Below are 15,980 nucleotides of genomic sequence, written 5' to 3'. Positions count from 1 at the left end.
CATGCTCACACTAAGTCAAGCTCGGTGCATGCTGGCCCACTTAGGGAGTTCTGGGCTGTAACTCACTGGGGGCTCACAGTCCAGGCGTCTACTGACTCTGTGCAGAAAGGCCTTCCCTATCATGGGGGTCAGCAGAGAAACTTTAATGTGTTGTTTCAATCCTGCTGAGTCTCTGTTTCAGAGCCTTCACCATGTATCTCTTCTTCCACCCATTTTGCCTGTGGCATGTGTCCTCCAAACAAGGCATCCGTAACCAGGAAGAGCAGGTACAAGGCTTTGTAAGCAGTAGGAGAGGATGTGACCTGCCCTGCTGTTCAGGCCCTAGAGGCAAGCACACGGCAGGCCAGCCCCTGCCTGTAGCATCAGTGCCTACATTTGTCACACCCACTGCTCCGGCCTACGTGGAACAGGTTGTTTCTGTGCCTACTCCTTGGGAGGGCTGGTGTCAACAGAAGTTCAAGGTGATCATATCTGTTGAGGGATAATGGGCGGGCCTAAGAGTTGTTGGAGCAGACTGACAGCTAGCTGTCCATCATGAGTGTTCATGGACAGCAGGCTGTGAGTATCTTGCACTTCTGAGGGGCCAAGGAAAGTGACATGGTGTGACCTGAAGTTCCAAGGAAGGGGTGGGGGAAGAGAAAGAGAGAGAGAGAGAGAGAGAGAGAAAGAGAGAGTCCTTATTCATGTTAAAGACTCTACAAGGCTGATGACTGACTAGAATTCCCACAAGTGTGAAGACTGCTGTAGCCCTGAAGCTGAATTATCTTGGGCTATTGTTCCTCCCCTTGACAGCCATCCATTGTCCACATGTCTACAGTTAAAAGTTTGTTTCAGGTGAGGCCTTTCGGAATGTACTATAACAGATTACTGGCTCCTACCATCTTAAAGGTTTTTCAGTAACCTACCTATCTGAGGTTCTTCTAACCCACGAATTTGAAAAGAACTTTGATTTATGACTTTGTTCTTTTACTGGAGGAAAAAAACTGACCAAACAAACCCAACAACAACAACAATAACCCACTTCATTAAACTGTATTTGGGGCAACCTAAATCTGTTTTCTCAGACCCTGGTCATTCATTTTTGGTTCCAGAATCAACTCCCTGGAGCCTGCTCTGACACAGAAGCCGGTTTGGTGTTCAGTCCAGGCAGTTGCTCTGAGACCCAGGCTCCTTATTGCCTGTTCTGTCTCCAGCTCATGCTTTCTACACGTCTGCTTTGCCATCCCTTCTTCCTCAAGCACCCCAAGCACCATACCAGACTCTGCCCTGCTCAGGACGACAGTGTCCCCAGCCACAGAAGCAAGCAGCCCATAGGCTTTCAGTAGGAGGCCAAGGGTCATCCCTGGAGTACTGCCACCAGCCCCAGCAAGCTTCTGCATCCTGCCTAGAACATGCTTTGCTGTCACATGCATAGTGCTGGCCTGACCTTGGGTGGCTGTCATGGCACGGCATGGCCAGGCACTGTGCCAACTCCCTCCCTGGCTCCACCCGAATCGTCCACAGGCGGGCCCGAGAGTTCAGAGTTTTAGGAGCAATCCTTGACCCACTCTGCTTCTGCCAGCTAAGGGGCAGGTTGTATCCTGACAGCCTGGGTTCCTGGGAAGTGTTCAGCTGCAGACTCAGCAACGAGGAGACCGGAGCATCTGAAGCTAGCTGCCAGGAGTAGTTCATTTCTACACTCCCCCGGGGGCCTGCCCACTGCTTGGACAATCAGGTTTGAGCTCAGGCTGTCCAAACATAAGGTCAGCAGAGGAGAGGCTACAATAACAGGACAACTTTACTGCTGCCTTCCCAATTGAAGGCGACACCCTCCTCTGAGCATCAATGGCTCTGTCTCCAAGAGGAGTGCTGGACTTGATCTAGGCCAGTCCACACAAAACCTAGTCTGCAGAAAGGCATGGTGGCCTGACTTCTCACTGGCCTGCAATGGGGTAAAGGAGGTAAAGGAGGGTTTGGAAAAACTCCCACAACAAGCTGTCATTGCCATATCTGAGCATGAACTCCGAGGGTACATCCCACTGAATGGAGGCCAGGCCAGGCCACACCCAGTGAGCATCCAACAGAAGGGAAAGGCCCTGCTTCATAGGGTCTAAGAGGCTCTGGTTTAAACAAGCCTTATTCTGGGAGAACTCACGAACTGAGCTCCACACTACCTCTACAGTTGGCCTTGTAAGCTTGTCGGTCATTAGAACTCCTCACTCTCTGTTGTGCCCAGGGCTCAGTGAACAGCGACATTCAACCATGGGCCTAAGCCAGTCCCCAGCACTAGCCCTCTCCCCAGCCCCTCCCTCCATCCATCAGTCGCCGAAACATGTTGGTCTCACCTCCTATCCGAGACAGTGCCTCCTCTCTGCACTAAGCTGCCATGGCCTCTCCTTGGCAGTGTGGAAGGGCAAGAGCTCCAAAAGGCTCCCGTTCCTTCCGCAGGTGGCCACTGTGAGCTCTCTACCACATGGACCCAGCCCCAGCCACTCCACTGCCCTTGGAACCAAGTTCAAAGTCCTTGTCACGGGGCTGGAGCGGGTGGCACCACAGCCTCACCCCAAACCCTGCTCCAGCCTTCTCTCCTGCTCCCTTCATCTTCCTCATTCCTGCATCTACAGTGGCCTGCTTTAAGGTCCTTATACAGAACACCCCTGTACTGGCTAGTTTTGTGTCAACTTGACACAGCTGGAGTTATCACAGAGAAAGGAGCTTCAGTTGAGGAAATGCCTCCATGAGATCCAACTGTAAGGCATTTTCTCAATTAGTGATCAAGGGGGAAAGGCCCCTTGTGGGTGGGACCATCTCTGGGCTGGTAGTCTTGGTTTTATAAGAAAGCAGGCTGAGCAAGCCAGGGGAAGCAAGCCAGTAAAGAACATCCCTCCATGGTCTCTGCATCAGCTCCCGCTTCCTGACCTGCTTGAGTTCCAGTCCTGACTTCCTTGGTGATGGTATGGAAGTGTAAGCCGAATAAACCCTTTCCTCCCCAACTTGCTTCTTGGTCATGATGCTTGTGCAGGAATAGAAACCCTGACTAAGGCAACCCTCTTACACCCCAAGTGCCTGCCTCCTCTCCTAATATCCTGGACCAGGTCAGCCAGATACTCTCAAGGAGCCCTTTGTCCCAACCAATGCTGATACCTTGCATACTATTCAGATTTGGATGGTGTCTGTCTCTCCTCCAACTTTCCTTCCACCATACTAGACTGACTGCTCTCTATGGTGATGAGGACTGTGCTGGCTGCCGGCTGAGGGTCTGCCTGACCAGCTTCCATTCACCCTTCTTTGGCATCAGAGAGCCTCCACTTGCCACGTCCATACTCAACTCTGGTGATTCACATGACTCCAGAGATGGGCCTATGAGCCAGGCCTCAAACAATCTGTCCACCCAACCTACATTCTTCAGTGACTGGGATGAGCACATGATCCCACATGGGCCAACGGGACTTGGACCTAGCACTGTTGTTGAAATCAAGGAGTCAAACCAGATGGTCATAATCTGACTCTCGGCCGGCGTTGGTGGTGCATGCCTTTAATCCCAGCACTCGGGAGTCAGAAGCAGGCGGATTTCTGAGTTCGAGGCCAGCCTGGTCTACAGAGTGAGTTCCAGGACAGCCAGAGCTATACAGAGAAACCCTGTCTCGAAAAAAAAACAAAACAAAAACAAAAACTGACTCTCCTGGAATCTTTACTGCCACCACTGAGGCAGTGAGCCAACAGGTAAGTAGGTAGAACCAAGCAGTGGAAAGGGTAAAACTGAACTTTGGTCAAGGTCCTGAGTCTAACCTACCATATACAAAACTTCTTTCCATCATCCAGGGGATCCCATCTGCAAGCTGTAGCTTATGGAGTAGGTTTGGGTCACTTGTAGAGGGTAAATTCCTGACTGATAGATCACTGGTAGTTAGCACACGAGGCACTCTAAAAGTGTTTGCTCATTCATTCAGTCACCCAACAAACATTCCGGAACAAGAAAGTGACTAGATTGCTTCTGCAGAAAGAGTCATCTTGGCTGCCATTTAGAGAGATGTCCACAGGGACAGGAGTGAAATGCGGGAGATTTGACAGAAGACCACGCAGGAGTCCCAGGAATGGAGACGATGCCTGAGAAGGGAGCCTGAGACAGAAAGAATGGATGACTCCCAACTCTAAATTCACCGGAGAACTTTTGACAGATGCATCCCTCTTCTTTAGGCCTCAGTATCCCTCAGCAATTCAGTCTGTCAATCTAGACTCCCAAATGTTTCCCTATGGGATGCAGAGTCAGCACTAGGCAGCACTGGGTCAGTCTCAGTTCTGAGGGTTGGGATTCAACAGGCAGGGAGGAGAGTACAGTAACCTCCCTGCTCCTTCATTTCTTAACTGTAAACAGGAATAAGAAAACAGCCTCTTCCCTCTCTTCTGTCCCACTTCCTCTCTTTGTCCCCCCCCCCCCCCCCACCATGATGGACTGAACCCTCTGAAACTGTGAGCAAAACAAATCTCTCCTTCCTTACATCAACAACAATCCTAACCCAGTGCTATCTGTGGGATGCGAATGGGTACAACAGAGTTACTCTAACCTTTCACCCAGAGAAGGACAACTGAGCTGGTCCCAAGTTTGGCTTACTACCAAAAAAACTTCTTTGAATTTCAAAAAAAAAAAAAAAGTAATAAAGTTGGAATAAAAACAACAGTGCAAGACAGATTACACATTATGGCAGATGGAAGGTATGCTGTGTACTTAGCATCATTATTATTAATTACTTGCAGTAGAGATTTCAGGAAGTAGAAATTGAACACAGAACACCATTCCAAAGATATTTAATGAAAATGTTGGGTGTCTAGACTGAAATGGCTTCTGGAGTCAGTATGGGGGACTGTTGCCAAGGAGAACAAGTGCCTGAATTCTGGGGACACTGTGAATTCCAAAGATTGGGAAGAGAAATGCTGGTTGTTTTCACGAGGGGATTTGAGAGAGTCAAGTCAACAGTGCCCTTTGCACAACAGTAAAGACCACAAGACCAAAGAGTATGCTGGGGGTTCTTAGAAGAAAAGACTGTTGACCTAGCGTCCTCTAGTCAAGCTTGCTCTGACTCCAGCATAAGGCCAAACATTTCCAGCCTTATGAGAACCAAGAAAGTAGAATATCCACTGACTTGGGAAAATGCTTCAAGAAAGTTCTCTGCACAGTGACCGAAAGCCCAGAAGTCAAGGATAAGGTACTCTGATGGAGTACCATCAGAGATGGGCCAGCAAGGAAGTCACAAGTGTTTAGAGATTTCCTGATTGATGGCATAACCAAGGGCTAAGGGCGACTTAAAACTCAATAGAACTGGTGCTTTCAAGGTTGTGACAATCGGGAGCAATGGCTGCAAATAATTTCAACAGCATCTTGGGGCTGCAGAGGAAATCAAAGGGAATCCTGGGCCAGCTGACAGGCTTAGGATGGGTTGGAGGAAGGGAGAACAAACTATTTCAAACCATCCGGTGCCTGACACGGAGATATGTAAATGAAATCAGTGAGGCAAAATGCTAGTGAACTAAAGTCAAGGTGTAGAAGAACTTCCAAGAAAAGGGCAGTGTGCAAATGTCCGTATTATATAAAGGGCTCTTTGTGAATAAACAATTCAACTATAAACAACACGTCGGAAAAGAAAGTGGACAAAGGACTTGAAGAGACTACTGCCCTAAGAGGTGATTAAGTAACCAAAGGGCATGTAAATACATGTCCAGGAACTCCAGTAATCAAAGGGAGCCTTTTTTTTTTTTAATGGAATATAATAGGGGCTGGAGGAATGACTCAGAAGTTAAGAACACTTGTTGCTATCACAGCAGACTTGGCTTTGTTTCCTAGCACCCACATGGCAGTTCATAACCATCTGTAACCCCAGTTCTAGAAGACCCAACACCCTCTTCTGCCCTCTGCAAGCATGAGGCATACATGTAAGTACATGTCCATACACACAAGCGGCATGCATGCACGCATGTAAAATAAAATAAATAAATCTAAAAAAAATTTTTTTAATGTAACAATATACAGGGTCACTGAGGCTGCAGGGAAATAGTAGTTCTCTTCTAAGATGTCTGTTTCTTGGGAAGTAGGACTTAAAGAATTAAAAGTGGGAAATCTCACACTGGGGGTTCCTAGTATGCACAAGGCAGGCTCCCTAGCAGGAGGGAGAGGGAGAGGGGGAGGGGAGGGGGAAAGGGAGAGAGGAAAAGGGGGAGAAGGAGAGAGAAGGCAAAGAAGATGAGGGTTCCATTTAGGTGGCAGAGAGAGAGAGACTGAGGGCAAGGAAGGTGAGGTGGCATTAGAGTGGGTACAGCCATTCGGAAGAATGAGTCAGCTACCAGAGCCAGAACCCACTTCACAGGCCACACACTTTGACCCAGACATCCCACTGCCCCAAATGAATTCCAACAAAAATCTTTGTCAATAAATATTTATTGAGAGTCAGACAATTACTAGGCATGAACTGGATTCTGGGGGCTTCCACAGTGCTCTCCTAAGGCTCTGTATCTCAGGGGTTTCTAGACTTGAGGTGACTTGAGCATCTAGTGCTCAGAGAGGACTCAGCTATTCAGGTTTCACCTCTGAAATGAAATACCCTAACTGTGGTGTTGTAGAATATCATTTGTTAGTGGGAAGTAAGGGTAGACTCCGCTGTTAAATGGGAAAGGGCATATTTTAAAACTTCACCCAGCCTAACAGTAGGAGCAGGGCTCTCTCTGATTCTTCTGCCTGCCTTTGGGACCCTATTCCTCCTGCTGGGTTGTCTTGTCCAGCCTTGGTGTGGGAATACGGGTCTGGTCTTATTATTGTAGCTTGTGATGCCATATTTGATTGGTGTCCTTGAAAGCCCTGCTCTTTTCTGAGGAGAGGTGAAGAGGGGTGGGTCTAGGGGTGGGGGAGGTGGGGAGACTAGGGGAGGGAGAGGAAACCACAGCAGTGAATGAAATATATGAGAGAAGAATAAAAAACAAAACCAAAAACCTGCACCTGGAAGTAACCCTAACCTTCAAACGAGAAATATGCATGGGAAACACATCTCTGACCGTACACACCCCAAAATGTTAATAGCAGTTAACCTTGGGCACTGCAAATGGTGAACCTTGTCTTTTCCTGGTTCATCTGTATTTAATGTTTTCTCCATAACAGATGTCAATGACAAGAATTATAATTCTTCACAACAACAGCAAAATCAGCTGCGCTAAGATAATAATAGCCTTGCTATGCCCCTGTGGTAGATATGGAGGGTCTGTCCTGGGTCACTAATTTTCTCCACAGTTGCTTTCCTTGCTGGGAACCTAATTCTCAGCTGGCTGTTTTTGCTTTGGTTTTGGTTTTGGTTTTAGGTCTTTTGTTTGTTAGTTAGTTTGTTTGTTTTCCTGAGACAGGGTTTCTGTATAGAATTGGCTGTCTTGGAACTCACTTAGCAGACCAGGCTGGCCTCTAACAAGATCTGCCTGCCTCTGCCTCCTGAGTGCTGGGATCAAAACCACTGCCTGACTATCAGGCAGCCTACTTCTCCTTAAGCTCTGTGAGAGAGGTCCTGCACACTTCCATCTTCATAGGGCAGAGAGTATGCAGGCTACATCTTGTCTCATTTTACAGCCCTGCTGGTCCCTCGGCTGCCCCTGCCTGTCCCTAGGAAGGGCAGAGAAAGTGCCAGAGCATTAAGACCCTCTCTTCTTCAGGCTGGCTTTCTGCAGACAGTACAGGAAGTGAACAGAGGGCAAGTCAGTGAAGAAGGAACACCAGAAAAGGGAAGGTTTGGTGCTGAAAACCAGCTGGCTGACGTCAGGGAGCAGGCGACATACTAGCGACACACACACTAGCTAGGGGCTCCTCACCTGACATTCAACTCTCACGAAGGCAGACCACATCTGGTCCCAGGAGTTCCCAGGCCCTGTGCACCCAAGGAAGCAGAGGAAGACTCATGAGACCTGAAGTGGCCTTCTGAAAGAGCAGGAAGGAAAAGAGCCCACCTTCTGGAACCTCCTCCCCAGACATGGTGACTACAGAACAGTCCTTTCTTAACTCCAGGTCTCTAGGCCTGGTAGTGTAGGCAAGGAAGAGAGGTGAAGACAGAGGGCTCCCAGACCTGCCCACATCTCAATTCTGTGACTCTGTGGGACTTCCTCACAGAGGGCCTGACAGGAAGAGGAAGAGGGGAGTCATCTCCACCCAGTTCCCAAGGAGCCCCCTCCTCTTCCCCTCAGTCATGGTCCCGCTGCTATTTTTAGAACAGTCCACAGGAAGCAGAGTGGCTCTACCAGCCCCCACCACACTGCACGCAGCCAGGCTCCAGGTAAAACACTGCAGCTCATTCATTCCCTTCCAGCCAGAACGTGCCCGGAATGTGTAGACATGCCTGCTGACTAGATAATCCCCCCACCCCCACCCCCGCACCATCAGCTCAAGTACCAACAGGGCGAGCTGCTCCCTCTCCATTATGGCCCAGGTTAGGGGGCTTTCTAATGATCCTGCGATTGCTAAGTGAAAAGAGCTCTGTGCTCTAAGACCATCGAATCCCCTCTGCAGACCTTCAAGCCACCAACTATGTGCCCAAGTTCTAGCACCTATCCTGGTCTTGTTCTCTACAAATGGCTTAACTGTGGCTCTCCCTGGAGAGCCACAGTTAAGCCAAAGGGGGCTTTTGGTTTTACATTCGAGGATCCTATGGTTTGACCAAAACCCCACTTACTCAGCATACTATACAATATATTCTCCACTTTAAGATATATATATATATATATATATATATATATATATATATATATATATATGTTGGATTATGTTCCCAAAGGCTTCTGGTAGTTAAAGGTGAGTCTCAGAATACATTTACCATTTAAGACTGCCATAAGTGGTGCTCCACCTCCTAGGCTAGCCCACACAACCCTTAATGCTCCAGCCAGGAAGACCACTAGAATACTGTTTTCTTGCAATAATGGCACTGATCCCAAGTAGGGAAGTGCTAGTGTGTGAAAGAACCCTCAGTAGAAAAATCTATCTTTAGTTGCTATGTCTGAGCAATGAGTGACAGATTGCAACAGCAATGGAGAGCCACCACCCGGCAGCCTCTGACAGGGTCTGCAGAGATCACTGGAAACTGAAAGAGGTCAGTCAGGTCGACTGTCCACAGCTCTCCTTGAAAGCCAGCCTGAGGCTCGGCAGGCAAGAGGGCTGGTTGAAGAATACACGGGCGCGCAAACATGCATGAAGTCAAGCAACAGTCCATGGCACACTGAGCTCAGTGCAGTGGAGGGCAGAGGGCTGGAGAGGGAACAAGTTGAGTCAGGGAAGCAACGGAGCTGCTTCCCAGGGCAGCCAGAATGAGGAACCTTGGAGTGGGGAGAAAGGTAGGAAAGGGTTTCTCACATAGGTGTCGGTAATTGGGATTCCTTCTGCTATGAACCAATAGGGCTGTTCTGTGAAATCTAAGACATCTGCCTTCTTTCTTCCTTTAACCAGTTCCCTGACCCCTGCCCAATCTTTCTTCGGTAATTCCAGTGTCGAGAGTCTGGGCATTGGTATTCCAGGCACAATGACTGTGATAAGGAACCTGAGTTGGTTCCTGCTTTTTGAAGGGTATAACTACTGTATGCCAATCATTATGGTCATTTCCTAGTAGTCTGCACTCTGGTGACCCTGACCCTGGAGACTACCCCCACACTCCCACCCTTTTTTTTTTTTTTTTTTTTTTTTTTTGGTAAGGAAACAGATGATCAGAAAAGTTAAGTGATTTGTTCAAGGTCACACAGCAAGTACTAGATAAGTCACTCTTCAAGACCAGGGCTTCTGAATCCCTACCCTGGTTTTCTCAGAGGCAGGTGTGTGTGTGTGTGTGTGTGGCGGGGGTGGGGGGGTGTATGGAGAGGGGCGCCCTCAGACTTAGAGAATCAGGGTGTTTTGATCAGGTTTTCTTCCCTCTGAGGATGCCTGCATGAGCGTGGCGATAGGGTTTAACCCTGACCAGATTGCATCATAGATTAAGCCGGGGTGTGGGCCTGCTGGTATCTGCATAGCCTCTGGAGCAAGAGTAAAACCTCTGAACCAAACCTCAGCTCTGGTCCCAGGGCTCATGGCCCTGGGCAAAAAAAAGCCACTTCCCCTTTGTGATCCTGTTTCTTCATCTCTATTATAGAATAGAAGGAGGGTCCCGCCCATCAGTTGAATTCAGGCCTCTGACCGCTACAGAGCATCTCCCATGAGCCATGCAACATGAAATAAGGTATGGCCTCCGCTTGCCCCTAAGGAGCTTGCAGGCTTTCCCGTGTGGCAGACCTTACTGCCTGGTTCACCATGCTAATGGGCATGGAACACACTCCTCTGGCAAGCACAGTGTGTGTGTGTGTGTGGGGGGGGACTGCCATCTCTGAGGCACGCCTCAGAAAGGGTGTGTCAAAGAGGTGCTAAACCCTGGTCTCCCTAGGGACTGCAGCCGCCAGGGACATTGAAAGTGTACAATGGTGTCAAGGAACAGCCTGCCCATGGGAAGTCACAAGAACTTTTGGGAGGGACACTCCCACCCATGGAGCCAGGAGAGCCTGGAGAGTCAAGCTGTGACCTCAGGAGAACACAAGGCACTAATGACCCAGCCCTGTCAGGTCTTCTCAGCTGGAATGAATGGTCTGAGGTTCCAGAAAACAGTTGACCCACAGGATTGTACCCTGTGTGCAGACATTAGCTGTGTGATCTCAGCAAGTTTAACTTTTCAAAGACCCAGTACCTACAAACTAGGTAGAGCAGGAGTCTATTCTTAAGGGGATACCATACCACATCAGGCTCTAGTGAAGGTCAAAGAGAAAGTAAAGGGCAGGAGTTAGATGCCCTGCCTGGCTCACACAGGAGTGTCTGGCAGATCAACATTCAGTGGCTGGGGAGTGGCAGCCTTTCTAGAGACTAGCTTGGAGCAAAAGGAAAGTAAGACAGAGCACAGAGGCAGGTTGTTCTCTGTTCCTTCAGACTTAAAAAAAGAGAAGAAAGATGGCCAAGTCCTAAGGTAAAGCAGTCTGCCCTCAGCCTGGCCAGCAGTGGAGGGAGGGAGGGAGGGCAGGAGGTCTGGAGGCAGCCAGAAAAGCGGTGGAGCTGGGGAAAAGAATGCTCTGCAGAGAGGGAGTGTGTGTGTGTGTGTGGGGGGGGGGGGGCTGAAATCTGATCCCTCAGTTCCCAGTTACTTAGATCTGTTGGTATAAACCCAGCGGATTAGCAAAACCCAGGCTCAGATCCTGCAGAGCAAGCCCTCTTCACTGGGTTTGGGTTACAGTCTCTACATTCTGTGCCTATGCTCAGACTAGCAGGCCCGAGCCTAAGCTTTTCTTCCCTGCCTCTGTCACCATTCCTTTACTGCCAGGGTCCCCCCCCCCCCCATGACGGTGACCAACGGTCCTGCTGAAAGCCAGACTGAGAAGGGGAAGGTCTGTAATCTCCGGGGCCTCCAGGGAGCTTGCCGCAAGAGCACATCTCTGCCTTTCACGGCAGACTTTTGTCAAATCCTGTGGAAATAGGTTTGTCTGGTTTTGTTTGTTTGTTTGTTTTCAACCTGGGCCACCACTTAGGGAAACTAACGCTCCTCACTTAATCTGTCTCCAAAGCATGCTTCCTCGGTGGAAGAGACCAAGATGTCTGAGACAACCATCACTGCCTCCTGCCTCTCCTGGAGGCTCATGGGTGATCTTTCTTCCTTCTGTCCCTCAAAACACCTTTGCATCCACACAGGACAAAGGACTGGACCTCTCACCAGCTGGGCGACACAGGTTCAGTCACCGAACGCCTCAGAAGCCTTTACTGTTTTGTTCGTGTAAGATGAGTCTGTTTAGGGGAGTCTAAGCTCGGCAGGACCCCCCTGCCCTCTCCAAAGCGCATGCTCTCTGCGGGGTTCTCATTGAAGGTATGCATCCACATGGCAAAGCTGCCAGTGCCTGTACTGTGGAGAACCTTCTTGGTGCCTTGGAGTTGACTATGTTTAGTAAGGGTCTTGATGACAGGAGTCGAAGGGGAAATTAATAATAATAATAATAATTATTACTATTATAGTAATAATAATAAGACATGTACAAATAAGAATCACCATTCTCAGAAGGTCTGTGTAATTTCAGTTCCCAAAGGGCCAAAGGACTCAGGCAATGAGGGCTTCTATGAGAGATGAGCTTCAAAGGACTCAGAGCGGGAGACACAGAAATGGGATCCCAGAATGGGTAGGAGACTCAAAGAGGCATTTTGTATTCAAATCTCACAGATGGCCTTTCAACAATAAAGTGGCTGTGCTCCCGACCTCCCAGCTCCTGGGGCCGGGGACACCACCCAAGACAATTAGCCCATCGGGAAAGAAGTTCTTGTGTGCTTCTTCACGTGATTTATGTGGCGGGGAGGGGGCCCGGCGTGGTTCCCGTGATTATGACTCTCAGAGGCCATGCTGAGAGCTGCTCCTCCTCTTGAACAGCTGGGATGGACTGAAGAGTGGAGGCCACTGGGTCATATTTCATCCTCTCGGGCCCATGACACCAAATTAATTGTCACATTGATTCATGAAGCAAGATGGCCATGGTGCCTTGGCTCACCACAGTCATGGAGCAAGCTAGCCCAGGACCTGCCAGGAGTACCTTCCTTTTCCCCATCAGCCATAGGCCTGGGAGCTTGATGGGAGAATCTGTTCCACTCAGGAGTTGCTGATCAGGGAGAACAGCCCGTCCGCAGGGTGGGTGTTATGTTCAGATCCTCTTCTTGTCTTCTGTGCCCATCTGTCGGACAGAGGTCTGTGCCCAGGCTGATTTCCCACGCAGGTGATCCTCCTGGGCTTCATGACCTCACGATCAATCATTAGGTGAGAGAATCAAATGAAATCAAAGTGTAGTTTGCTGTCTGCACAGACCCAGCTGTTCGGATTCACCCTATGGGCTGATCACTGGCTGGCAGTGTGGTGCTGCTACACAACCCTTGAACCAAGCCAATCTTTCCTCACTGGGCTGCGTGTTAGCCTGATTCCTGCAGAGTCACCCCATTCCCTGTTAGACTGATCACTCAGCATGGCTCACTTTTCCAATGTTGGAAGGAAAATAAGGGACATGTACTCTCCTGGGCCACCATTTAGGGGCTCAGGTGGCTCTGGTAGTTTAGCAAACTCAAAAGAGCACAAGAATCATCCTTAAGGTACTTAAGACTCAGGTCTGGGGCTTCTCTGGCCTTAGCCATCACTGCAGCTTTCTGCCTCTGAGTGCTCAGTACCTAACTCGACAAATACTCTCTAGCATATGACCCTCATCCCTCTGATCCACAGCCTTGAGATTCTGTCCTGCTGGGTCTCTACAGTTAGAAAAGGGTGAGCTACCTAGCTCAGAGCATGGGAGTGGACCCAGCTCTCATTACTGGACCTGGGCCCCAGCTTCCTTCTCTTAGCATGACAGGTAGAGCAGATACAGGTGATCTCTACGGAGCCTGGGAGCAGGGAAGACATGAACTTTCCCATCTTGGGGAAATTAAGCTTTACTGTTTCGGTGCTCATGGGCATTCCCAAAAGCCCAACTCTGGTCTGAGCAGAGGAATCCCTAGGAGGGAGGCCTCAAACCTCACACCACCGAGATAACAAGACTCAGCGGAGCACGAGGGCAGGCAAGGGTGAGCTAGCATCACTCCTTATCCCAGAGCCTACCTTTCCAATACCTACCATCACAGCGCCCTCTAGAACAAATCACCGTCACCCCTCACCCTGGAGGCCTGAAGGGGAGCCCTAACCAGTCTCACAGCCACTTGGGCCCCTCCTAACTGCAATCTGATCTTGTAGATATGCACCGGAGGAGTCTGTGACACCCTTCCTCAAGCTCCTTCCACTGCCTGGAACACTCTCTTCAAAGTCCTTGGCTGGCTAGCTCCTCTCCAGCTCACACATGGCAACGAGACATAATGCCCTGTCTGAAGACATCTGTGACGTTTCTGTACAGACCCTTGCAGTGTATGTGCGTGTATCAGTGTTGATTTATTTGGCATTCTCTCCCTGTTGGGACGGGGAGGGCTGGGATCTTGATGGGAGCACAGTATCTTCTAGCACACACCCTAGCACAAAGGAGATGTCCCCCAGTACCCGCTGACTGAGGAAGTAAATGTGTCCATTTGAAATAGGAGTGGGAAGAGGAGATGTCTTCCGGCAGGAATGGGTCACAGGCACCATCTTCCATTCGAGTGCCCTCTCCCTCTTTCCTGCTGTGCCCAGGAAGGTGCCCAGGTGCCACTTAGCCTCCTGCTTTGGCGTCTTCTCCATCCAGGACTTCCTGGTACCAGTCTGCACAAACCCACAGGGTCCCTCATAGCACTGTTCCTCCTGTTGCCAGGTCCACACACACACACCCTTGAGACCACTCCCTCCAGGTGACCCTAGGCCCACCATCTTGGTCTTCTGTTTTGGGTCCAGTTGAGATGAGGTCACTGTGTGATAGGGGAAGCCCCAGAGTTGCCAGGAACATAGTCCTGCCCTTGGACTTGCTCAGCCAATCAGGGTCTGTCCTGATGAGGTAAAGCTTCTATCCTGGGTGGCACTGATGGAGGCGACTGGCCCCATCTCCTGCTGGAGAGAGCCGTAAGGGTGAAGTTTCTGTGGAACCAGACAGAACTGGAATTAGCTCGCTGTCCACTCTGATCAGGACTGCCTGAGTCCACAACCTGACTGGGCTTCTTTCTGAGACACTCAAATAGTCCCTGGCATCTCTGAGACCTATCTCTAGCTGTCGCACGCAAGGCAGTGTCACATCTGGAAGAGGCCTCAGTTTCCCTTCCAGGGCTCTGAAATCTGGCAAGTGGCTACTAGGATATCTGGAAATAGTTGTTTAGATGCGCTTGGGTACCAGTGTTGACCTCAGTAAACAGGGATACCAGTAAATTGTCCTACACAGTCATGCTAAAAGACAATGATGAAAGTCATAGCAGGTAGTTCACTGGGGACCTCCTGTGTGCTGCTGCATCCTGCATAGCCCCCAAGTTCTCCCAATATCAAGTCTGTGCGGTCATTCTGAACTACCTGTTGCCATCTCTGGTTCCATCACCAGCCTTCGATCACAAAGGAGAGACTGTGATGGCTTTCTCCATAAAGCCCATGGAGCCCAGGATCCACTTGAGAATGGAGTTGGTCCTCAGGCCCCTGAGGGCTGAAACAAGACTACTCTTGTTCAGAAGGTTCTGGAGCCTGGCCCAGAAGCACCGGCATGAGTGGTCCGTCAGTGGGAGGCTCACTGCTGACCCTGGTTGGACAGTCAGGACCCCCATGGACAACTGCCACAAGTGTGGCCTCCATTGCTCGGATCACCATCTCAGCGCCCCCATCATCCAATTAGAAGTCTATAAGGACCAGGATGGGGTGTCATTCATCTCTGTAACCCCAAAGAATATAAAGCAGCGTCAGACACCGAGGACACATCCATCATGTGTACTTGATCAAATAATCAAAACGGTATAGATCAGCCAGTCCCTGGCAGCTTTGAGCCTCACTGGCCACCGCAGGGACCAGCTCTGAGCAAATCTAATGAGAAGCATCACAGTTAAGCTGGGTGTGTAGCGCAGGGAGCCTGGTCCACATTATCAAAGGCAGAAGAAAGGACGATGCTACCCGGGGGCATATAATGAAGCAAGAGAAGGGCAGAGCTCTAAAGAAGAAGCCTGGGTGCTGAGCAGGAAAAAGAAGCTGCAATGGAACAGGAGGCAGATCATTCATTCCCACAGAAGAGAACCTACTGAGGGCTGAGGATGGACTTGGTAGATAGAGTACTTCCTTGGCACACACAAAGCCCTGGGTTCAATTCCCAAAACTGTATAAACTGAGTATAGTGGTTGGCATCTGTAATCCTAGCACTTGGAAGGCTGGGGCAGAAGTGACTCAAAGGTCAAGGTCATCCTCGGCCACATACGGAGCTTGGGGCCAGCCTAGGCTACGTGCAACCCTGTCTCAGAAGGATGAAGGTGGAGGCTGGAGAAGATGGCTTGGTAGGCAATGTGCTTGCTGCACAAACATGGGGATATCTGAGTTTGG

At 49.8% G+C, this 15,980-nt stretch overlaps 1 protein-coding gene across 7 annotated transcripts in view; it reads right to left on the bottom strand.

The window, feature by feature from the left end:
• Rgs3 (regulator of G protein signaling 3) overlaps positions 1–15,980 on the bottom strand; it is a 138,990-nt gene that overhangs the window by 31,821 nt on the left and 91,189 nt on the right. For 3 of the 7 annotated variants that reach the window (XM_021159585.2, XM_029476132.1, XM_021159586.2), the window contains one exon: positions 12,035–14,552. The exons of the other annotated variants lie outside the window; for them this stretch is intronic. In XM_021159585.2, the coding sequence (XP_021015244.1) occupies positions 14,445–14,552 (108 nt within the window). In that variant the 3' untranslated portion in view covers positions 12,035–14,444. Of the gene's footprint in view, positions 1–12,034; positions 14,553–15,980 lie in introns of those variants that run through there. 7 annotated transcript variants of the gene reach the window in all.

The sequence above is a fragment of the Mus caroli genome, chromosome 4, assembly GCF_900094665.2.
Source record: "Mus caroli chromosome 4, CAROLI_EIJ_v1.1, whole genome shotgun sequence".
Classification (NCBI taxonomy): Eukaryota; Metazoa; Chordata; class Mammalia; order Rodentia; family Muridae; genus Mus; species Mus caroli.
Note: the sequence above shows the minus strand (reverse complement) of the source record. Positions and strands in the feature narration are given on the sequence as shown.